Below are 25,976 nucleotides of genomic sequence, written 5' to 3' on the forward strand. Positions count from 1 at the left end.
GGTCGCGAAGACTCCAATCAACTTTAACTTGCTTTTTCCTCAGAAGAGCTGCTGCTTTAGCAGTGAATATTTTGTGGTAATCATGAAACTTTATACCGTAGATGTTGTTGATATTTAATTATGTCGGCTTCATATGAATCCAACTCCTCCCTTCGGTCTGGGTAGGCACAACACATTATTCTTTTATATTTCCAAAATGCCTGAATGAATTCTTGAATGGAAGGATTCCTATCTAATCTTGGGTCGGGTTTGTTTGCCACATTAACTTGAACCCCATTTGCGATTACAGAACGACTCGAGGGAGCTTCAATATTGGGAATAAGGAGAGCACCTAAATTAACATTCTTACCCTCTTTTATACTACGTTGCAATGAAGGTGCCACTATAGTGGAGCGTCGGAGAGGACAATTTTGGAAATTTAAACTACCTACATACTTCGTGGCATTATGATAGCTCATTGGAAAGCTTAAATCGTGTACTTTTTGAAAATATGTGTCGTAAATATGCAAGCTGGTGCAATCATGCCTTAGATCAAGGTCAAAGGTCATCATTAAAACAATTCCCATTTTCATCTAGATAAACAAACTGCAGATATTTTGAAAATCAATAATTCATTTAATAAATTATACAAGTAGTATTATTTATCAATGCTTAAGGTCCGCCTTAGATGTGTTTCATATTTGCACATGACGTCAGAATAACGTATTATTTAACTTTTTCGAAAGTAACACGTTTGATGGAAATTTCAAAGAATAATAAATAACTGCAACAGAATGACCTTAATCTTCGAACTCGATAAATAGCATTTCTAGACAAGATATACATACATTTGAGAATAATAGGTATTAATAGAGTATCCGAATTACATTGTTGATAAAATTCAACAACATTTGCAAGTTAAATTTCGTCTCAGTTTTCCAGGATTCGACATGTCACTAAGTTTTCTTGAAAACAATTCCCACTGATAATTTTTCAGATGATACAAAAAGCATGAGTTATTGAAGTGACAACTACGATTCACTTTCATTCGACGGTACTGTAATGAATGCAAACGGGGTTTATGACCAAATTGAAAAAGTAAGACATGACCGTGTTCATATACAAAATAAAACGTCGGAAAAATTATAGAAAGTTAAAATGCACATACGATATGAACATGGAACTCCCAAATTTAGTTAGAAATTATTTCTAATAAATTATGTGCATGATATGTCATCTGTGTCATCAGCCATGTCGGCTGATACGGCCATATACATTGTTACAATTACCTACATTTTGACAAAACATAAATTCGTGCAAGAAAATTGATTGTTGGTTACTTAACGTCCAGTGGCAAATATTTCATGCATGTTCAGGACGAGAACACATTAACAATAAATACAATGGGACGCGTACGTCCGGGAAGAAGATCGTGGGAATTTTGCCTTGCAACAGGCCACCTACGACTCTTTTACCAAGTAATCTTGCGAATAAAATTGATCGTAAGTTATTCTGAAATGTTCATGACTTACGAGTAATTTTTCTCGTAATATTGTTTTAGAAATGAGTCGCTGCTCCTAGTTAACGCATGCTGCTTGCAATGCTTTCCCCTTACAAGAACAAACAAGGTCTTTTAGAGAGTCTGGTGTCATTCCGTGTGCTAATGCTACAAGATTACTGAAGTTGCTTGCTTTGGTCCTAAGGAGTTTGCATACCGACTTTTTACCGAATCCACAAAAACTTGAAGTGGACTAAAATTCACTCAAGGCATAAATGATCGGAAGAATTTCGGTTACAAGTGGGTCAAAAGACGAAATGGTGGCGTGAACTGGGAAAATCGTCTGGTATCCATTAAACGGTCAATTGAACCAGTCTGAACACATACTTCTTAATTTTGTAATTTTAAGATTGATTGATTGTTGGTTGCTTTTGTAATTTTAAGCATCAGGTAGAATAGACAGCAAAAACAATAACACCAGTATCATCTGATTTGATAACAATTCTATCCTTACCGTCTTTTCCACCAAACATAGCATCAGCATGAAAAATCATTGTGGTATCTACCTCTTCACAGCTGATAACATTACCGTCTGTCGGTTATTAAACAATTTTCGATTTTGCTAAGATATTATTCGGGGCTAATAGAAACGACGCTTGCAAATTAAATGTTCGATTTACCATGTCCTTGTTTAGAAAAGAACACTTCGGCATCCATATAGTGCTTCTTCAGCTAAGCCTTGAGTTTAGAGTAATTCCAGTAGGTCTTATTTATGTTATTTGGTAAGAAAGACTGATACATTATCAACATTGATAAAATAACAAGAGACTTTTTGTCTCGAATAAGGTCTTTGTCTATAGTTTTAACTACTCTTTGTATAATTTGGTCTTTATGCTAAACATGAGGTCAAACATGCAGCATGATAAACTGCGTTATTGAGCAAATTCTGATGCTTTATTCGTTATATCACATCAGCGACATATGCTCTAACAGCAACATCATTTAGATTTTCTAATTTTTCAGCATGGTATGTAATGTTTTCACTTTCTATAAGACATTTTTCTTGCAAATTAAAAACTTTAATGTATCGAGAGGTCGGGTCAACATTTCTCTCAACCAACAAAGAATTTGATAAATCTGGCTTCATATCTGGTGCTTCCAGTCGTGCTACTGATTTTAAATTCTGTTTACTTGTGTAGTCCGGTGATACCTAAATATGGTTGAATCAGTTTACTTATCATTACATAGTTCATTGAAATAAATAAATAAATCATCACGTCTGATCACTGCTGCAGCATTTAGCCGACTTTTTTTCTAGACTGTTGCTATTCTCAAAATTTCAGCAAATACAAAACTGCAGGTAATGTATGTGCCAACTCCAACTTCATAGCATTTTTCTTGGCATCAAACGAAGTCAGTTTTAACGAACGAATGTAATTGTTCTTTTACTTGAATATCCAACAGATCGAACACACCCGAAAACCAAACGCACTCTACAATAATTGTCATTTTCACGGTTAAACAAACACGACTAATAAACAATACCTAACAACATAAATAAATCGCAGAGCTTCAGAAATTCTAAAGTTAACAAAAAATTCTCGCGATAATAACTGCAAAAGAGAGGCGAAAGATACCAAAGGGACATTCAAACTTTTAAGTCGAAAATAAACTGACAACGCCATGGCTAAAAAAGAAAAAGACCAACAAACAAACAATAGTACACAAAACACATCATAGAAAACTAAAGACTGAGCAACGCGAACCCCACCAAAAACTGGGGGTGATCTCAGGTTCTCCGGAAGGGTAAGCAGATTCTGCTCCACATGTGGCACCCGTAATGTTGCTCATGTTAGTACAAACCCGGTAGTCTAATTCGGTAAGTCATATTAGGGAAAAGGGAGGGGATTGTAGTTAAGACATTAAGAACATATCTGCTATCATCTGTGAAACGGATATTCCGTAACGGTCAACCAACTCGTGATGGCGTCATTCAAATGACCATCGCAAAATTGCCTTATGTGGGCTTATAACTAGAAACCAGAACAGTGTCGGTTCATGTATGACAACTATCTTGAATTGAAATTCTGATAAAATACAGATGTTTAAACAATTATCTTGCTTAATACTAATTTTGTTTAAAAAGGAAATCTGGTCGATTGAAGTAGTATACGACGGCTTTAAAATACACATTTATTGCACGTGCAAATAATGCTAGGTGAAAAACAGTGATTCTTTTGTGCTTTTTTCCACAGTTTTCAGATGATCTGTGCTTTAAATATAGCACTTAAATGCCTTTATAATGTATGAAGTTCAAGAGTAACCATATTAACCAATATAGTTCACAAATCATGTTTAGAAAAGGGTTAATTATGAGATTAGTCTATCGGAACAGCAGTAGGGTCTTCGATGACCATTTGGTAACGTCATTTTTAACGTCATTGCCACCACATTGACATTTACGACAAATAACTTTTTGAAGTTGAATAATCGATAGGTATTTTAAGACATTAATATTCCATGAGGTATTTAGGTTATCTAAACTCGTTAACTAGCGTCTTTTCCAACATTCGCCGCTCCACTACTATAGCTATGTCAGGAAAAAAATCCAAGTCCAATACCTATGTGTTTCCTTTAAATAATCAATATCTGATGACCTTCACCTGTCTAAAAACACCCAGCAATTTCATTGGTTGGCTATTTTAAATCAAGTATTAACCTTTTCAAAATCTGATAAGTAGGCATTTTCCATTAAAAGTGTTTAATCAAAGAGAGGTAACTCAAGTTTATTTGTGTTGCTCACATGTAATGAAATGGCACTTTTCTTCTGTAGTCTGTTACTTGAAATTAGTTACTGAAAATAAGAATATATAAAATCAACTATGAATGGTATGTTACAATTATAGTAAATAGTTTTGTATACTATAATTAAAAAAAAAAAAATATCATTTCACAATTACAAGAACCAATTTTTTTTATATCTAATTTGGATAGATAAAATAGGTTCACCCTAACATTGTGCAATTTTGTTATTCATTGTAATTAAATTTTCAATTTAGAAGTATTAGTAAAATTTGATAAAACTAGTTTACTTTGAGTAAAATATGTCAAAACATCCTTTTTTTAATGAAGCGCATAAATGTATCGAGTGAACTCTTTTTTTTTAAATTAATCTATCTTATAAAAGCACATTGACCTACATTATTTTTAGATCACCACTCTTCAAATCATCTTCAAATTCTTGCAGTGTAAGGTCATATTTTCGTAGTCTTTTTTGTGTCCTTTTTTGCTGTTCCAATATGCAACCTGTAATGAATGAAAAGCTAAAATGACAAACAAGGTTTTCCATAACAAAAGAACCAATAATGCAAATTGTCACTTATGCGTAAATTATTTCAAGATCTTAAAGACCTGTTTGTACCTGTAGATATATAATCATGAATTTCACCATTGAAGTATACACATTGTACCTTATTGTTTAGGGCCAGCTAAAGCCAGCCTTTGGGTGCATGATTTTCTGAATGCGTTGAAAACCCACTGGTGGCCTTGTGCAGTTTTCTGATCTTTGATGTCTCTATGACAAATTCCTTGTTTCCATTCTCAATTATTTTTTAAATATTAATTTTTTGTTTTTGCTTGAAACCTAAATGAAAATATTTTAAAATACTACTAGTAGTTCTAAGTGGAACCTATGTAAAAGCATAGTAATTGAAATAAAGAACATTCCGTCAGCAACTTCTGTTTTGTCTTTGGTGGAGAGTTGACCCATTGGTAATCATGCACAACTCTCATTTCTATACATATGGGCTACTTTTCAGGGTGTTTCTTCAGTTTAACATTAAAGTTACAATTTTTTCACTACTAGTTAATGTTTAACTTATTATGATATACAACTTAGGCTTGGAAAATAGTAATATTCTCTTGCAATTAGTATAACTAGTGAAGCATCAATTCAAAATTATGTGTTTATCTGTTAGGAGTAAGGAAAATAATTATTCATTATGGTAATAAAATGTGTTAAAAAATGACTGCAGTATAAATCATAACCAACCAAATCTGGTTTTATGATTTAATTTCCTATTTCATTTTTGGTGAATTCAAATAAAATCACATGTATTGTTATGGTGAAACTAAAAATTGCTAGGATTATATCCTAATGGCATGTTTAGGGTAAGCATAGTCATTTTAAATCCAACATTATAACTGTTAAATTATTTAGTTTTATGGAATACAATATGAGTGTGAAGACATTAAATGATGTGTGTGGAGTATTATTGTGCATAGTACATTGCTGATGAATACATGCGCTTGAGGGTATTCAAGAAGTAGGAAATTACCCTAAATGTCATTGTTGAGCTGTTATAATCTAAAAGTTTTCCATCATACTCCGTTAGTTTGTTGCTTCCTTCATCCCATATATGAAGTTTATGTTTGCCTACATAGTTTGTTGGAAGGTTGTCATTTTGCACTTCATGTATGGAAGTGTCCATAATACATGTGACATTGTTGTTGCTATCGCTTGCAATACTCATTGGTAAGTCGTTGTCATGGTTATCATTGGCAATTGTTGAAGCATTGGTTTCCATGTCTTCTACAGATTCTTCTCTGTATTATTTTTTTTTTTATTTTCTGTAAGCTCAGGAAGGTCAAGAGACTTTTTAAAAAGATGTTTTGAATTGGTATCAACTTTTTGGATTTCTATTTCTTTGCGATACGTTATTTGTGCTTTAATGGCATTTATTTTAAGCTTCTTGGTTTTGCAAGTTGAAATAAAAGAATAAATTTGGTTTAATTTTGTCCATTTTCCGCCTAAATTGTTGATTTCTAAAATAATTTTTTCCTTTTCAGCTTGAATTTTGGCTTCCTTTAGTTCCTTTTCTTTTATTCTGGCTTCAATAATTGTTGATTTTTCATTATAAATTTTAATGAAATCTCTGATGTTTCTTTGTCTTTTTTCTTTCCCCATTTGTCTGCATTTAACTATGAGAGTATTTTTCTGTTCCTCCGTTTTTTCTTTCAACAAATCTGCTGTGCCATTATTTTTAAACATTAATTTTGAATTTATTGTGGAAATGCTGGTGTTTGGAGCAATGGTCTTTTGGCGATCTATCTGAGCCATTAGTCTTTCTTTTGTTATGTTGTTGGCTGGACATGATTTTGAAGTTAGGATCATTTCTTCTGACGGGTTTGAATATTTGCCACCATTTAAAAAATCGCCAAAAAGTTTTCTGCTTTTAGTTAATAAATTACAACAAATAAGTAGAGCGGCTTCTAAAACAATGTCCCGATTACTAGTTTCGGTTTGTTCGAATATTTGATAATCTAAATCCGGTTTCTCTGTTTTTTTTTGGTCTCCAAATGTTGTAATGAAAATATTTTAAAATTTTTATCAAAAATAAGTTGAGGTTTTTCTGAAATTTTTTCAAGACTTGAAATTAGTTGGTTGTAGACTGAAGACATATGCAAGGCTGTTGGTCTTGAAGCAGCAAGATGAAAATATGGTGTTGTTAAATGGTGACACACAAGAGCAATGGCTTGGCATATAGAAAGTATAATGGATGATGGAATTTTGAAGAATATTCGGCCGAATTTTTGATGAAGAGAAATATTTGCAAAAGATGTTGATGAATCGAAAAAGTTCCAGCTGCATTGTAAAAATAGGTGTTGAATCTGTTTCCTTTAAATTTCATTATCGGTATATGAGAAATTCCAACCATGTCTAAATAATGTTGTAAAAAGCCAGGATCTCCAGATTTGTCATCATAAAAAATTTCGTATCAGTCATAAAATTTGATATTTTGGATACGATAGGATTTTCGGGTGAACTAATATTATCAAGCATTTCAACAGTGGCTTCAGTATATTGTTCAGCAGTACCACATGAAATTTCTTTAGTACATATAGAAATTAAAACACACCCTTTGTATGCATATGTATATTTTCAGCATTGATTTTTATATCTTAAACATGTCAAAACTGATATCATAATGTGATTTTGATGGCTAAACGCAATATTTAAAACCTTTTAATGTTGTGTTAAACACCAATAATCATTCAAAGAAAGTTTTTGTTGTAGAATCATAAATCCCTGTATTTAATGAAGTTTTGGTTGTTCAGTATTGGGGCTTCAGTGGCAGATTGGTCTAAGTAGTTCAACTTCTGTATGACTAGCCTTTCAACATGGTCTATACCATATTAATGGTGTCCTCTCTTTATTATTGCATCAGTAGTCTTGTGGTAGCCTGTTTGCCAACAGTGGCTTTGGACTCCAGCAGGGTCAAACCTAAGACTTTAAAATTGGTGTTTGCTGCTTCTTCGCTTAGCACGCAACATTAAGGAACAGAGGTAGATCCAGAAATTTTCATAAGGGGTCCCACTGACAGCCCTAAGAGGGGCCCCAATCCAGTCATGCTTCAGTGATTCCCTATATAATCAACCAAATTTTTAAAACAAAAAGGGGGTGCCAAGGCCCAACCCTTTATTCGCCTATGAGGACTGGTTGTCTTACAGTTAGAATAATGTATCCAGGTAAGGTGACATATCTTCCTGCATACTGTAATCTTGTGAATAAGCACGTAAAAAAATCAAGCAATCAGTATTTAATTTCTACTTTGACATCGTTGGACATGGGGTTGTCAACTGAAACCAACGTTTTTTACCTTGACGTTGACCTTTGACCTAGAAATTTGTACATAAATTATGACACACCCTCTGGTGTTTGTGTATATACATGTCAAGTATAAACTTTGACATCATAACGGTTCTCAAGATATAGAGCAGACACGATTTTTACTATAGGACGTTGGTTTGTCTACTAAAACCCAAGTTTTTTACCTTGACCTTTGACCTAGGAAGTTGTACATAAATTATGGCACACCCTCTGGTGTTGGTTAATATACATGAAACTTTGAAATTATAACGGTTCTCTAAATAAAGAGCGGACAGACTTTGCATCGGACGGACAGACAGACTGATTACTATAGGGTGTCCGCCATTCGGCGGGGCCCTAATTATATCTCAAAGAAAGTCATACATTGATTTTTTATAATACAGTTACTTCAGAGTGGAGTTTTATGTTTAAATTCAATTTATGATTTTGAATATCCCTAATAGGTATCTTTTGTCTCTATTTAAACTAACAGAGCTTAAATTACCTAATGTAAAATCTTGTGTGTCTATACATAGCATTACATCATAATAATGGCGTCCTTTCTTGGTCGTGGCATCCAGCAGTAAGGTTAAATTGTTACTGTTCGACAAAGTTTCTTTTAAATGTAGTTCAGACAAAATACCGGCTTCTCTTGCCATTATACTAATTGATGATGGATCTGGTAAAGTAGTTATGTCCACTCCAGTAAAAATTCGGACAATTTCTTTAATTAGTGGTGAGATGTTTTCTCGTGAAACATTGAACTGCAGACAGCTGTAAACAGCTTCCCTAACTTGGCATGAGTAGGGGCTTCCTCTTCCCTCTTCTTTCAATTTAAATTTTAATGTTGGAGCAAGGTCTTCCTTTTGTTGTTGCAAGATTTGTGTCTGCCAAAATGATATTTCTTCCCTCAACTTTACACTGTCTGCATTTTGTAGATTGCATTGGCTACTCTTTTCCAACACCAATTTTTTTCGGTTGACTGTTGGTTTGACAGCGTTTTCAGTTTTGGAGATTGAGATGCTGTTGCAGTCCCTAGCTTTCTTTTTAATTTAAGATTCTGTCTTTCTTTCCTTTTGTTTGCCTGTTTTAGTTTTGGAAGGTTTGAAGATGCTATCCATAGTTTTCTTTTTACAGTTGTCAGCTGATAAATTAGTTCTCTTGTCTTGTTTTCCTTAACTGAAAGTGCCTTTAGGGTTGTGAACGGGTAATTGGAAAGTTTTTTGTAGAAAAGCCAAAATTCTTGAAATATTTTTGCTGGATTTAATTCTGTTATAATATCTTATTAATGATTTTATCCTGTTTATCAAGCTGGTTAAATTTATATGGTTTGTTGGTGATAATATTGATATCCAGTTATGAAAAATTCTCTGACTTCCACATTTATAATAAAATCTACTGTTGGTGTACAGATCAAAATCTAGTTGATTTGTAAGTTTTTCAACCTTGAATGTGAGTGGTGGAAAATGTGCCATGTTAATTAATATTACCGAATACTAAGCTGTAGCTGCAAGATTAGCACATAAAGCAAATCAAAAATTGTACAGACACTATTTTACATGAACATAAACATTAACATAAACACAGAACATATTTACATGAAAAGCACAAAATACATGTACAAACTGAAACAAATACAGTTTATTTAAACCTGTAAATGACAGTAAATTTGATAAAGGCCTAAATATTATTGAAAAAAGATAGATATGACATAAATTGCTCATTATTTTCCTCATGTTTTAAGTCTTATATAAATTTATATTGAAAAAATGTTTGATGGTTCATATAAAATGGAGATAAATAAAAATTGAAGAGAGATAAATCTTAATGTTATTACAAGAAAAACACATGAAACATTGTATATCTTTCAATTTATTTTGTTGTACGTGTATTTTCAAGCAAAAGGTTAACAGTAAAGCTAAAATAAACACATGCATTACAGTAAAGCAAAAGCACACTGACTTCACAAATAGTACAAATTGTTAGCATCATATATAATTAGAATTTCAATATATATGTTGAAGAAATCCCTGCATCATAATTATTTACTTACCTTAGAATAGGTTACTTCACTTTAATTATAAGTGGATTACTTCTCAATGTTCTCTTTGCAAATGCTTTTTAACAATATTAGCATGCAGAAAGTGATGGTGAATCCTGCAAAATAAGCAATACGTAATACATTTGTACGTGCACTCTGTAAAAGCAACGTTTGGGTGTAGGAAAATTTTGCCAATCCAAAAATTGGCACGCCATGTGAGTCTAACTACTCTTTGTATAATTTGGTCTTTGTGTTAAACATGAGGTCAAACATGCAGCATGATAAACTGCGTTATTGAGCAAATTCTGATGCTTTATTCATTATATCACATCAGCGACATATGCTCTAACAGCAACATCATTTAGATTTGCTAATTTTTCAGCATGGTATGTAATGTTTTCACTTTCCATAAGACATTTTCTTGCAAATTAAAAACTTTAATGTATCGAGAGGTCGGGTCAACATTTCTCTCAACCAACAAAAAATTTGATAAATCTGGCTTCATATCTGGTGCTTCCAGTCGTGCTACTGATTTCAAATTCTGTTAACTTGTGTAGACCTGTGACACCTAAATATGGTTGAATCAGTTTACTTATCATTACATAGTTCATTGAAATAAATAAATAAATCATCACGTCTGATCACTGCCGCAGCATTAAGCCGACTTTTTACTAGACTGTTGCTTTTCCTTAAAATTTCAGCAAATACAAAACTGCAGGTAATGTATGTGTCAACTCCAAATTTAGATCATTTTTTCTTGGCATCAGACGGAGTCAGTTTTAACGAACGAGTGTAATTGTTCTTTTACTTGAATATCCAACAAATCGAACACACCTGAGAACCAAACGCACTCTACAATAATTGTCACTTTTACGGTTAAACTCAACAAACACGACTAATAAACAATACCTAACAACATAAATAAACTGCAGACCTTCAGAAATTCTAAAGTTAACAAGTTAACTGCAAAAGAGAGGCGAAAGATACCAAAGGGACAATCAAACTCCTATGTCGAAAATAAACTGACAACGCCATGGCTAAAAAAGAAAAAGATCAACAAACAAACGAAAGTACACAAAACACAGCATAGAAAACTAAGGACTGAGCAACACAAACCCCACCAAAAACTGGGGGTAATCTCAAGTGCTCCGGAAGGGTAAGCAGATCCTGCTCCACATGTGGCTACCGTCGTGTTGCTCATGTTAGTACAATCCCGGTAATAAGTCTAATTCGGTAGGTCGCATTCGGGAAAAAAGACGGGAATGTAGTTACGACATTAGGAACATATCCGCTATCATCTGTGAAACGAATATTCAGTAACGGTCAACCAACTCGTGATGGCGTCCTTAAAATGACCATCGAAAATTGCCTTATGTGGGCTTATAACTAGAAACCAGAACAGTGTCGGTTCATGTATGACAACTATCCGGAATTGAAATTCTGATAAAATACAGATGTTTAAACAATTATCTTGCTTAATACTAATTTTGTTTAAAAAGGAAATCTGGTCGATTGAAGTAGTATACGACGGCTTTAAAATACACATTTATTGCACGTGCAAATAATGCTAGGTGAAAAACAGTGATTCTATTGTGCTTTTTTCCACAATTTTCAGATGATCTGTGCTTTAAATATAGCACTTAAATGCCTTTATAATGTATAAAGTTCAAGAGTAACCATATTAACCAATTTAGTTCACAAATCATGTTTAGAAAAGGGTTAATTATGAGATTAGTCTATCGAAACAGCAGTAGGGTCTTCAATGACCATTTGGTAACGTCGTTGTTAACGTCATTGCCACCACATTGACATTTATGACAAATAATTTTTTGAAGTTGAATAATCGATAGGTATTTTAAGACATTAATATTCCATGTATTTAGGTTATCTAAACTCGTTAACCAGCGTCTTTTTCAACATTTGCCGCTCCACTACTATATCAACGTTTGAATATGAATCCGATCTGACTCCTGTCGAGTTAGTTAACGCATATTCAATAGATGGTGGTGTAGGACGGCTCTGTACAGCTCCGTGCCCAGTGAGGGGTACATTTTCCATGTTTCTGTTCTGGTACTACTGCGCCAGTAAATTTCTTAGCATGTATACTTTCCGTTGGTTTTTGTGCGAAAGATTCTGACACTACGCTGAATTATGATAGCGGCCATGTTGTTGTCACCCACGCTTCCAACTTGCATACTTCCGGTTGAGGCGTTAATGGTATCGCTACGCGTGCTTCTTTCTTCAACTTGAGGATTGCGTAATACTTCTGTCGGGATATCAACGGTTTCTTCTGTCCGAACTCCTCTCTGCGGTTTGCATAGGTATAACGAGTGTTTCTTCGTTTTCGGAATTAACTTTGTTTTCTAAATAAAATTGTTTCAAAACGGATTTTGGAACATTTTTTTGTACGGCCATTCCTAACAGTTGCAACTTTTTTTTAACTGTTGAGATGTCCAATTTTCTGGACAACTTAAGACCAATTGTGTATTTGAAACTGTATGATTTCTAGACTTGCGTCAGGAAGCCATATTTTACGAAAAAGATGCACGTAAATGTTTCTGTCAAATCTCTTATTAATCCGTGAATTATAAACAGTTTAAGGCGCAAAGTTTCTTTCAGTTCGTACTTACATATATATACGAAGACAGAAGTTTTTATTTCAATTGAAACGTAATAAACATACGATAAAGTCAATATTTAACTTTGAAAGCGATAATTTGTTACTTTTTACGATAAAACTAATGTATGACTTTCCCTGTCAGCAGCAAAACTTAAACTGAAAACTACCTAGCATCCTGGGGAAACCTGAGAAGGGTCTGTATCACTGCATGCATCATGACCAAACAAGGAGTGCTGATGCATCCTAGGGCATATCAGTGCCAATCATGTGCTACACACATGCACCATATGATGTGTCTTGAATAAACAACGCTTATATTCATAATATAAGCTCCTACTATGGGTGGTTTTACTATATACTATAATGTTAGTTCCCTTATTTGAGAATAAAATTGTCCCCTATACCTTGTATGTTTTAATGGAACACCCATAATCAATTTGTTGTAGCATTTCAGATTAACATATATTTACTAGTATTGGAAACATGGTAATAAAGAAACATATACTTTGTCAAAATGTAAGGATCTACATAATTTCTTTGCAAAATGTCCTCATCTTAAAGTATATACAAGTACCACATTCTTGATATATAATAGTACAGTAGAGTCTTGATCATTATTTTTTGTTCTTCCCTCAGCGGGATTCGAACCCCTGCTTTTGTGACCTCGTTGCAACACGAACTACACTGTGACAACTTTAGGACATCGGATAACCCATGGTGATACAGGACTAACTTCATAACTTGCATATACTTCGTCTCGTATTCAGCCCGACCATGTTGCGTTAGAAAATTTGTTGTTATTCCTTCAGTGGGATTCAAACATCTTAATATGATTTTAAATTTTGGAAGTTTATAAAATCAATATATATACATTTTAGGGGCAACATCTCCAAAACAGGTTGTCAGATTTTAAAAAATTTCTAGATAGATCATGTCCTGCTGGTAATTTTGGCAATTTTCACTTTCAACCTAGATATCATAGTTCCAGGATAAAAGTAAAAAACTGCCAAAATTTTTAATTTTAAATTCCTATAGTTTGAGAAACATTAACCAAGAACTGCCAACAATTCAGGGGCAAGAACTCAAAACGGTTTGACAGGTTTTTGTACAATGTACAGGGTAGACAGAGCTTGCTGTGCTGAAAATTGTTAACCCTGTATGATTTTCTCTAATTATTTTAGTTTTCGATATATTAGTCAAACACTGAAGTTTTACATTGATGTTATATTCCATGATGGTTGATCAACCTCAACGAAAATCCCACACTTCACATTAGACATCCTATAGATGAAGCTGACAACTTTGATTTCAATCCATTGTGCAGTTTCAGGAGAGACGATTTTGAAAGAACAGTTTGATAGATGATGTATGCAAAGTGACTGCAAATGTTCACACGGACCTTGTCGACTAAAATACACACAAGGAGAAAAATTTCGAAAAATTCCAAACATTAATAATAAGAGATTTTGTAGACCAACACACCATACTGTAAAAACTAATGAACAAGCTCCAAAATAGGCTTTACACTCATCTCCAAACAATTAAACGAGTGACCGGCTTCTTCATCTAAATCCAGATCTTAACTACTATAAGAATATCATATACGAGTATTTAAATACAGAACAAGATTTATGATCATTTATAATTTCTTCTTTACCAACAAGATGTTATGTCAAATAAGATTTCCTCCCATGTATGACTAATTTCTTAAAACCACTTAAAAACACGCTATCTTCCTTATTTTGAGATTTGCCCTCCAAATATCTATTGTACTTTAAAGGAATAAGGGGAGTTAACTCTGGAAGATAACAGTTATCCTTCAATATCGGTATCAATCTGTTGCATTTGTCCTTAAATGTAATAGTTTCTATCAATAGGATCTCATTCACAAATCTCGGCAGATCATCCTGTGCAAATTTTGTTGTCACGAACACAAATAAGTATCTACAGGTTCTAAACATAAGTGGTGCTGATTTAAACAAACGCTCTCCTATATTCAACTGTTCAAATATTTTAAAATTCAGTTCTAATTCTGGAAATTCTGCCTCCATATTATGAATGAATTCTTATGCTAGTTGTCTGTCATCGTCAGCATGAAGAATAACAGCATCAGTGATATCTGTGAGAAAATGATTTATATAGAGTTTAAAATGACATCTTTTCCACTTTTCATGGGACCAAAGACTAATTCAATTCCTTATCAATGAGCATGTATAACTTAAACAATGTACCTAATACTTTGGATATGTTAATGTTTATTTTGGTTTAATATAGTGAAGAATTTATACACAAATTCAATAAGTACTAAACTGTGAGTCAGGTGTCATTTAATGCCTTTTCTTATCAAGTAGATAGCGTCAGGAAGAGAAAATTTGTATTTCCAGAGAATGTCTTTGGCACCTGAAATAATGTCACCGATCTAAAGTTTCTTTCCCTCTTAGTAGGGTGGGAGTCAAGAGTGATTGTTAGTATAAAAAAAGGTGTGGTATGATTGCCAATGAGACAACTATCCACCCGCAACGAAATGACGTGTTCATAAAGAGTGGATGTAAGCAATTATAGGCCACATTACGGCATTTAACAATGTCAAACAATTCAAACGAGAAAACTAACGGCCTAATTTACAACAAAACAATCCACGAGAAAAAAATATGACAGACATCGACTGTCACTGAACTTCAGGCTTCTGACTTGGGACAGGAACATACAGAATTTGGAGGGAGGTAAACATGTTTGTGAGCGCTCTATACTCCCCTTAACATTGGACAGAACACCATAAGAACAAACTGTCAAAAAGAGTAGCAATTGGCTTAACTCAAAAGATCGATACGAGGCACAAAAAGAACTAACATTAAAACAAGTTAGGTTCACCCAGACTAAAGTATCAACCAGTACACATCTAACGGATTTAGATGTCAATAACAGTCTGAGAAACGAAAAACCTCGTGCAATGCCAAAGTATAAGTAAATATTAGCGACAGGATGTCAGATCATGAGTTCTCATTACTGTGCATATATAGCAATATATATTTAGTTATGTTTTAATTTTTCTGAAAGAAAACCAACGTTTGTACCGATTAAGTCAATTTTGTCTGTTAGTCTGTTTTTTTTTTCTTTTCTGTCTTTTAAGACAAGAAAAAGACAGAATTGTATGAACAAATTTATTAAAAAGATATTTCGGTGGTATTTAACATAATTGCTGAGGTTTAATTATAGTGTGTCCAATTTTGGCACTTTGTGTCAATATTGTGTTTTGAATTAAGAATAATGGAATTCATTGTTCAATTAGTTGTCAGTGACTAGTAATGACAAAGAACGTTATAATAATAAGTTAAATATAAACTAAATGAGATAATTTTAATTCCAATAATTTGGAGAGAGAAGATTTACTGTCGTTTTCATTTTATAAATGGTGTATTCACGTGTCTCCAACATTTGTTTTTGTATATGGGTAAATAACCTCTAACCTTTGTTGGTCTTTTGTGTTCTTTTTAAATTTTGGCTCATTTGTATGTATACGAGTTTAGTGCGGCGTCCAAATAGTTTACATTATTGTTTAGGGGCCAGCTGAAGCCCGCCTTCGTATGCGGGATTTTCTCGCTGCGTTGAAAACCCATTACTGGCTATGGGCTGTTTACTGCTCTTTGATCAAGTTTGATGTCTCTTCGACAAGTTCCCTGTTTCTATTCTCTATCCTTACGAAATATGATTCAGTTTTTCAACATGCAATTTTTGATATATCCAACACCAGACTGCATTGTTTTTTTAAGAATAAGCAGTATGCTTAATGAAAAGTGAATTTCACTTGTGAAACACCAAAATATAGGTATCGACAGGATGTAGATCATAAATGTTCATTTATCATTCGTATGTAGTTTGAATATATAGAATACATAAGTTGCAAGCAAGTGATACCTGATGATTTGATCAATTAAAGACCAGAAGAAAATGAAAATGACAACTGATTAGGTAATTGTAAGAATTTGTTTTAAAGATACAATCTCACAAATTCCAATTTTAAAATCTACGAAAAAATGAAAAGTACTATCTGATAAACGCATAATACCACATCTCCTTATTTTTATATCAATGATCTGAATTTTTGCCTAGATTAAAGTCTTGTAGTCTGAAAATAAATAGTTTAAATATGCTTTAAATAAGTAAAACGTATGCATCTTTTACATTCTGGCGTGTTTACAATTCCTTTTAAACTGATAACTTATAAAAACAATTATTTTTACTCAATATAAGGGTCAAATGAAATGACGAAGTTATGACCAAGGCATTTGGTTACACGTACTTGGTTATTTTTTCCCCTTAAAACAACTCATCAGGATTATAATTTTGTACAGCAAGACGCGCGTTTCGTCTACAAAAGACTCATCAGTGACGCTGGAATCAAAATAGTTAAAAGGTCAAATAAAGAACGAAATTGAACAGCATTGAGGGTCAAAATGCAAAATGTTTTGACAAATACAGCTAAGGTAATCTATTCCTAGGACAAAACATCCTTAGTTTTTCGAACAATTAATTCATATATATGACAATATCAGTAATAATTCATGTCAATACAGAAGTGCTGACTGCTAGGCTGGTGATACCATTGGAGAGGACACATTCACCGTAAGGGTTGTAAAAAACTCATCAAAGATACCAGGCTTATAAGACTTAACAGGTCAATAGAATTATTCCAGTATCACCAGCCCAGGAATAAGCGCCCGTCGCTGACATTAAATATCATGGATTCTGCCATAATTTGTAAAAACAGTTCATAAAATGTTTAAATCATTTGAAACACTAATGTTTTTCTACTTTGATTGCTTATGCTAGACTTTGGAACAATTTTTAGAGTGTTTGGTTTTGAGAGCCTTTCAACTCCGGAATTGATTTGTTCTTCAAGATAATTTATTTAAGCTCACCTGATTAGTCTGATGTAAACGGAGCTCCAATCCGATATTTTGTATGAGTTTTTAGAATTACCATGTCTACAGCAGTCAAGATTTATAAACAAGGTACGTAGTTAATTATCTTTTTTCACTAATGGAATGAATTGTCACTTGTTAATGAGTCAATCAAGGGAAAACTTATTGAACTGCCTGTCTATGAAGAATATCAAAAGAATTGGGTAATGCAAATTGAAAGTTGCACCTTATACATACCAAGAGATAAGTATACGGGTACAAATATGCCATGTGTTGAAATCTTGCTTACTTTATAAATAACTTATAATGTAAAAATATCGAATGTATTGATAATTTCCGGGTGTGTACCGAAAAAAATCCGATAATTTTACAAGTTTGTTTTATTAAAGGTGTGCTTATCAACTTGATTACACTATGTTGTGTTTCGTGTACTGTTGTTTGTCTTTTCGTTGTTTTTTGATTTTTTCTATAGCATTGTCAGTTTTCGACTTGTGAGTTTGAATATCCCTTTGGTATCTTTCGTCTCTCTTTTATTGTTTAATTTTGATTAAAAGCATTTCTCAAAACGAATGAACAATTAGAAAATCAGTTGTTCTCGAAATAATAATTACAAGCAATATTTTGAATTATTCAAACGACATTACAATGAGAGAAAAAAAATTGATATGATGAGTCATAATTTACGATAAGGTATTATAAGGAGGCAGTTTGGAGAATATCTTTTTGTTTCACACCAAAACATTATCAAATGCATATACCATCAATACATGTATGTTTTCTTTCCCTTATATATGATCTATATGAAATTTTGAAAACATGAACTGTTTATAGGACAAAACAAAAATTTGAATGGTTTAAAGGATTAAGCAAAATCTGAAAAGTTTTTGTTTATATCGAATCATACAAAAGTTTGTGCCGATGACAGTCTCTGATATATGCATTCATCAATTATCTAGTCTGCGATTTAGGTCTTGATATATTGTTTATTTACTTGTAAAATATCAACCTTTAGATGATTTTGTTCCAATGTGTTATTAGATTGCGGTCTCATTGACCTATACCCCACGTCTTATTTTTATCATTTTAAAACTCCAACCTTCGTCTGATTGCGTTGTAAGCTTCTGCTTGGGAATTCTTGGTGATGTTTTTTTGGCTTCATCTAAAATATTGATCTACAATACAAAAAAAGGATTTTTTTAAATTATTGGTTCTATTGTTATTTCATGAGAGAGCTATTTCCCTCTAATTTATACCTCACCATCTTATTTTCATAAAGACATGTACTGTAAATACATACTTTATCAAATATTTTTAAAATTCGTAAATTTCATGCAATGTTTACTATACTAATAATCTTAAACTCCTATACAATTATTTCATTTACCTTGAAACTGCACAGATAATAGTTTTCATTTAACATTCAGGATCCAGATTATCTACATGACTTTTATTCAGAATTTCTATCTGATAATTGTAACTATAATTTGCAAAACAGACACCATATCACTATATAAGTGAATTGTTTATCGGTCCCTCCTCCACCCCCACCCATCATCAGTAGCTTTATTGAACACTTTAGATATCAATATTAGACAAATTACAAGCTTTTCATTGTTTAAAGGCAAATTGCATATTTTATACTATAAGAATAAAAAAATCTCCAAGCTATTTTTACTTTGGAGATCTGTACAATCTGTATTACATGTAAAGCTGCGAAACCGGTGTAGCACTCTTCAATCTGATTTGTTTAATGCAAACTTTGTACAAAATGCTAATTGTTTATGTGGTTTTAACAATGAAGATACTAAACATTTTTTATTATACTGTAACAATTCTTCAGCACAAACGCATTCAATGATAAATGAAATCAATGTTTTTATTGTCAATATTTCAATTGATTTACGGATATCTGGTCATGAGACTTTGAGTTCTGACAAACATGATAGTGTTTTTAGTGGTAAAGTTTCGGTACTTATACATCCCGCCATTATGTTATTGTGCTATTGTCATCGAGTTGATAACAAAAAGGATTAAAAAATTAATGAACTCCAAGGGAAATTTAAAAAGGGGGAAAGTTTACTAACGTGACACTAAAAGAGTACCTGAAATCACCCCTAGTTTTGTTAAAAGGGATTCGTATTGCTCTAGCTTTAGTTTTTTAGTGTTGTATTCGTGCTTGCTTTTTATGTTATCAATGTCTGTGTTGTTTATATCGATAACATTCATGTGTCACGAAAAACGTATTTCATTTTCAAATTTCACATTTGGTCAAGTTTCAAGGTTAGAAATATACATGACCGATGGTTTACGATTTTGAAGAGTCAATTACCAATCCGTTATTGCGTTATGACTAATGACACGATATAACTTACCTAAGTATTTTGTAGTAGTGATACGCCAGATATCATGTGGAGCAGGATCTAATAACCTTTCGGATCACCAGAGATCATTCCCTGTTTTTTGTTGTGTTCGCGTTGCTCAGTATCTGGTTTTAATTGTTGTGTTTGTAGACTGTTATTTGTCTTTTAACCGTTTTTGGTTTTTTGCCATGGCTTTGTCAGTTTGTTTTCGAATCATGAGTTTGAATGTCTCTTTGGTATCCTCCGCCTCTCTTTTACAGTTAAAATTAAGATAATTCAAAAATCTTCATTTAAGTTCCCATCCAATGCCACTTTTCCCCTTTTATTGTACATTAATTATTACTGCTTTTTCCGAAGACATTAACCTTATTTAAATGTTCAAATTCAAATTAAAAAGAAATAGTCTGCCTTTCATAAAACTAAAAATATAGTTATGTATTGGAATACTTGAAAAGAGTATTCTTACCAATTAATTGTACACAAACTGAGTTACATGATATCATTTTAGCTTAATGTTCAGGTTGTATTTCATTATTGAGATTTTTCCATTTTTTTTCTTGTTTTGTTTTATGTTAAGTAATTTTGAGGTTAAGTGAGTCTTAGTGGTATTGATACTCTTTCTAATTGCATTCTATTTTAAGTTGTTTGTTATCAAAATTCATCATTTAATCATTTTGAATCAGAAATCCAGTTAAATACAGTGAAGCTGATTAAAGTGCTGAATAAATCAGGCCATTTTTGTCTCGCTTGATTTGTTTCACATTTTGTTAAGCCATTGCATTTTATAACTATACAGCATGTGCTTTGCTTGTTGTTGAAGGTCGTGAAATTACCTATAGATGATTACATCTACGTCTTTAGTATCTAGTAAATAGTTGTCTAATAAGCAATTGTATAACATCACCTTACTTTTTATATTCAGTTTTAATGAACCGTAAGTAAACAACAGGACAATCCCTTACTAGTACATGTTTACAAACATGTACATTCACCGCAAATTAACAATCATTAAATCCTCATATTTCATTGGTCGAAAAAACTCTACTTTGTTCTAAAGGTAATGAATATATTTCCAATTGTTAAAAACATTATTCTAGAAAAATAGAAATGTTTGAAAAATCAATGATATTGAATACAGTTGTTTCAAAAATGCTAAACACCTATATATACCTTCTCAGACTGGTTTGTTTGAGTGATAACCTTTATAATAGGAGGATTCAATTTATCTTTTGAGGAATATTCACAACTGTGAATACTGTCAAACCAAAAATCAATGTATTCTGAAAAGACATTTTAGATTATACAGTATTTTATATTATGTATTACTCGTTTGCATTTTAAGAATAATATGAAAAGGTTAAGCAGATATAAAAAGAAAAAAAAACAAACTTAAGTCTTTGAAAGCACTAAAACCACTTTTATGAACTCAGGTACTCGGAAATAGTTATCAGTTACTGATACCCTGGAGGCACCTGTCTTGTTGCTCTTCAATTAATAACCCGGTAAAACTTTTCATTTGATGATGTCAGTGAAGGTAACAGGAAGACGATTTTGATATGCGACAGCTCAGCTACACATAATGTGGACAATCAGACATAACTAGCAGGAAAATGGTTGTATGAATCTTCCAAAAGAAAAACAGATGCAAATATTGTTTGCCTCGTTAGGAAAATGTTTGTCAGAAGGAAATGAAAAAGACAATACTCGTAGAATTGTGATTTTCTTTAGTAAGAGTGTGCATGGTATAGTATGGCCAACGGAATACCGGATTATTAACAAACCACAAATTCAAAAAACTATGAATAATGATATCAGTAAATGGTAAACGGAAATCAGTACTTAGAAATCGTTTAGGGATTAATAGTAGTGAATGAACCAAAGAAGGCTCATACTGTACTGAGCGAGATTCTAAGTAAGTGTCATCTTAAGACTGGTCTGATAGATTCAGGTAGGCCTTTGTAGTTTGATCAAAACATTACATTGCCTCCTGTATAAAAATTCTATACAACTTCTACTCAAAGTTTATGTATATGGATCAAATCTGTGGCGACGTGTCAAAAAGTTCACGTTGCAGGATTTTAGTCTGTCTGACAATGTTTCCCCACACTCAAATCAGTATGCATCAACATATTTGTGTAAAGACGTTTTTTGTAAAAACATACTTATCCAATGCAAAAACATAATTATTTTTAGAACATATATGTAATTTACTGGATAGCAATTTATGCATTGAACATGAAAATTAGTCATTTATATCAAAAATAAAAAATGTAGGGTATATGTTAATGACAAGAATAACCGAAGAACATGCATCTCGATGGGTTATTTTTCAGTAATCAACAATATATAGGTGTATATTTGATATGTCAAGCTCAACATCGACTCTAGTCTTCAAAAGTTAAATTCAATTACCAGTAGCAATACAATGCTCTAAATAAATGAAAAAATAAAAATGGGAATCTACAACTAATAATGAGATTCCAGACTTTTGACAGGTAAATGAAATTTGTTGGGCTTTAACTAGTTTGCTTTGATCTCTATACTCCCGTTTTTAATCTTGATATGTGCATACGCACATATGGCCTATAATAAGACTAATTCAGGAAAAGCACGCAACTCTAAAATAACAGTAAAACAGTATAAAAGCAAAACAATAAATAATCAATTTACAGTATTTAAGAATGCTCGGATTTATTGAAAGCAGGCTCAATGTAATTAACCTATTGCAATCCTACACACTTGATATTGGTTGCTTTATTATATAGAAGATTTCATACCAACCACAATAAGTACAGAAATAGTACATTCAATGGATAACAGAAATCGCAAAAAAAATCGCACAGTGCAACAGACAGCACCAACAACCAACACCCGACTCCTCCAAAAAAAAAACCAGACATACAAACAACAACGAACAACACATGATCCAGATAGCCTGACTTGTACTAGGCACAAAAAGTCTTAGGATTAGACCAGTTTAACGTGCACACAAACTTCCCCTTTGCCTATTAAATAGAGAAACCAAGTAGATGGGGGGTATCCATCGCTGACACAAAATCAGTACAGTCACAGCAAAACAACACACACAAAATAAAAATAACAGCGCTTTATTGCTGTTCTTCATCTCAAAGTCACATTGAGGCCTTCAACACGGAGCAAAAAACAAATCAGAAACAACTCTCCTCGCAGGTTCCATATGAAGACTCCTCATAAAATTTAAATAAAATCTGCAGTATTTGTTTGAGGCCAGTAAATATCTAAAATCGTTAAACCTTTGGGAGAAACATCACTATGCTTTCTTTATATATATTCTAGACAACTTCAGCAAAAAAATAGTGAGTGAAGCTATTTTAGCAACGTCACAAAGTATCGTAAAAGTAAGAGTTTCTGAATTGTCAACAGAATATTATTGACGAAGGAAAATACTTTGAATGTTGTTCGCAGATAAGGAAGTCACCGCTGTTACTTTGAGATGCAGAGCAGAAAAAGACGTTATTTCCTTTCACCATGGTAATGAATGGAAAAATTTAAATAAAATATACGACAAAAATGACAATTTCAATTTGTCGTCTTTTTCCCTTTCCCTTTTCACTAGCTCATTTGTTTTCTAAGAAGGCTTATAACAACTTCACTACATATTGTGACTATTAACTAATTTACGTTGACGATTTACTGATATCATTATTCGGATATTTATGAATGTATAAAACTTTCTGTTGGTAATAGATACGGGACGGACATACGGACCAACTGACAACAACAAATGGACTGATACACACACCGGAAAACATAACCCCTTTTATCGTTGGCTGGGCATGAAACGTCCTAAATGGAGGGTAAAAACTTTTGTTCAAAATATATCTCCCGTTTTTTTGTTTATATTAGAAAATTGCAAGAACCAATTCTATCATGGTAAGCTATTTGATCATTACGAAAAGATGTTGATTTTACTTGTAATGTGGTTGCCAATGAGACAAGTTTCCACCAAAGTTCAAATGAAGCGGATGTAAGCAATTATAGGCAATCGTAAGTGTTCCAACAATAAGAAAAAATCATACCGTTTTGTCAACTATAAAAGGCCCCGACATGAAAACTATGAAACAGTTAAATTGAGAAAACTAACAGCTTATTCAAGATCAGATCTGGTAAGGCCATTTGTTTTGTTTTTTTTCGAAATATTTGTCTTTAAATGCGATATTATTTCATTACATTCATATGTATCTTTTATCTGTGTCGTTACACAAATCATAATACCATATGCAAAAGAGCCTTGGACAAATTTCAGTACCATGATCGAAGTCTTTGATCGCATACTAATCAGGTTCAGTCAATAACTTCGATACTTCACAGTTTTTTTTTCTCTAGAATTTATAGTCTAAATTTATGATTGTGCGGATATCAATTTGGGATAGAAATATTTGTTTGTTTAAAAAATAAATATGCTCGTATAGTGTGTATCCAATAAGATTTTAACGGTAATGCAAATCTGAATATTGATTGTATTGTAATTTAATCAACAGGTCCGAAAATAATCTTCTTTTTTTTTACCTAAACAATTTTATGGAATTTAATAACTTTTGTAAAATTTAACATTGTTTGTAAGCTGTCCGATGACCTTTGATATGTCATTCAGCTTTGCCCGCAATATGTCTTGGGTAACGGCATATAAAGCAATTACATGAATTATTTTGTAAAATTCACACAAAAAAAAAACCTATCTTTGTAACGTGTTTTCAATTACAGTTTATACTTACCGTAGAGAGGAATAATAACAATCATGATTAAAAGTATCGCCACAGTAAAGTAAAGACACCGAAGCCTATATGTTCTACCTGTAACATAAATGCATCGTATAAAAAAAACTTGCATTGCACTTCTTATCTATATATTATGTAACTTGCAGATTATAACAAAATATTTAAACATTGATTATCAAATTATGAATTTTTTGGGAAAAAAATTGCTTTCAGATAGTGAGGTCTTATTAAGATTTGAAGAACTATATGAATTGCATTTTTATTAAATTTAAAAAATTGTAAAGGCGACGTCACTTCTACGGATAACGGTCTTGCGCTGACTACTAATGACGCAACAATAATTCTGGATTCCAACGATTTATTCCGACTTAACTTTTCAATACTACTTAGCTTATACAGGAATTTTTCAGGAAATATTCAATTTAATACCAATCCGTATGTGTCTCGAGAGTTGTACCTTCATCATTTTGCACTGTGGTAAGCAGATTTTTGTATGGCAATGTAATTTTGTTTTTTACTCAAAATATCCTCTCTTGCTTATAGCAAATGTATAAATATATATTTTATGTTTATGTGTGTATATATTTTAATAAACCATGGAACATAAATAAATGCAAAATTATTTCCAATTTTTTTTTAATAAAATTTTGAAGAACAAAAGAAAAACGTTGCCATTTTAACCTCAGTGCTGATAATGTGCATAATGTTAACAAAGGATGAGTAAGTTACCTCTTTTACCAAAATCCATAATGTCTTTTGCTTTGTTCAATCTGTCCCCAAACGATAGTACTGATTTATCGTTTTCTGGTAACCTATCCAAATCATAAATATAGTGAGCTTAGAATAAATGATATTTGGATTGTGTGATTGCTGTTTCAGTAAAAGCATCTTTTCTTTAGATAAATTATGTATATTGTTGCGTCATGTGAATACTGTAGTATATACTCAGATATCAGACTAATAATTTATTACAAAAACGACATTTCGTCTACATCAGAGTCATCGGTAGAGCTTAAATCAAATTAATTGGAAGGTAAAATTAGTTATGAATGTGAAGATCATTGAAAACCACATAAATTCAGCTAAAACATCTATTCCAGGAAGTAGAAAAACCTTAATATTTCAATAACATGAGACTGACAGGACAATT

General features: G+C 32.5%; 1 protein-coding gene and 1 long non-coding RNA gene across 2 annotated transcripts; both read right to left on the bottom strand.

Moving 5' to 3' along the window:
• Positions 1-4,285: 4,285 nt before the first annotated feature.
• LOC127703236 (uncharacterized) lies at positions 4,286-10,280 on the bottom strand. Its single transcript, XR_007982837.1, has 3 exons — positions 10,180-10,280; positions 4,678-4,783; positions 4,286-4,331 (listed from the first exon to the last, which is right to left on the bottom strand). It is a non-coding gene; the product is annotated as an uncharacterized LOC127703236 (long non-coding RNA).
• A 2,955-nt stretch (positions 10,281-13,235) lies between these two features.
• Positions 13,236-25,632, bottom strand: LOC127700632 (uncharacterized). The gene is made up of 5 exons (XM_052204187.1): positions 25,556-25,632; positions 24,824-24,901; positions 21,240-21,349; positions 18,806-18,881; positions 13,236-14,906 (listed from the first exon to the last, which is right to left on the bottom strand). Exons 1-5 carry the CDS (start codon positions 25,572-25,574, stop codon positions 14,854-14,856), a joined length of 336 nt encoding a protein of 111 aa, XP_052060147.1. The 5' UTR covers positions 25,575-25,632; the 3' UTR covers positions 13,236-14,853.
• Between the last annotated feature and the right edge of the window lie 344 nt (positions 25,633-25,976).

Source organism: Mytilus californianus, unplaced genomic scaffold (assembly GCF_021869535.1).
Source record: "Mytilus californianus isolate M0D057914Y unplaced genomic scaffold, xbMytCali1.0.p SCAF_5, whole genome shotgun sequence".
Taxonomy (NCBI): Eukaryota; Metazoa; Mollusca; class Bivalvia; order Mytilida; family Mytilidae; genus Mytilus; species Mytilus californianus.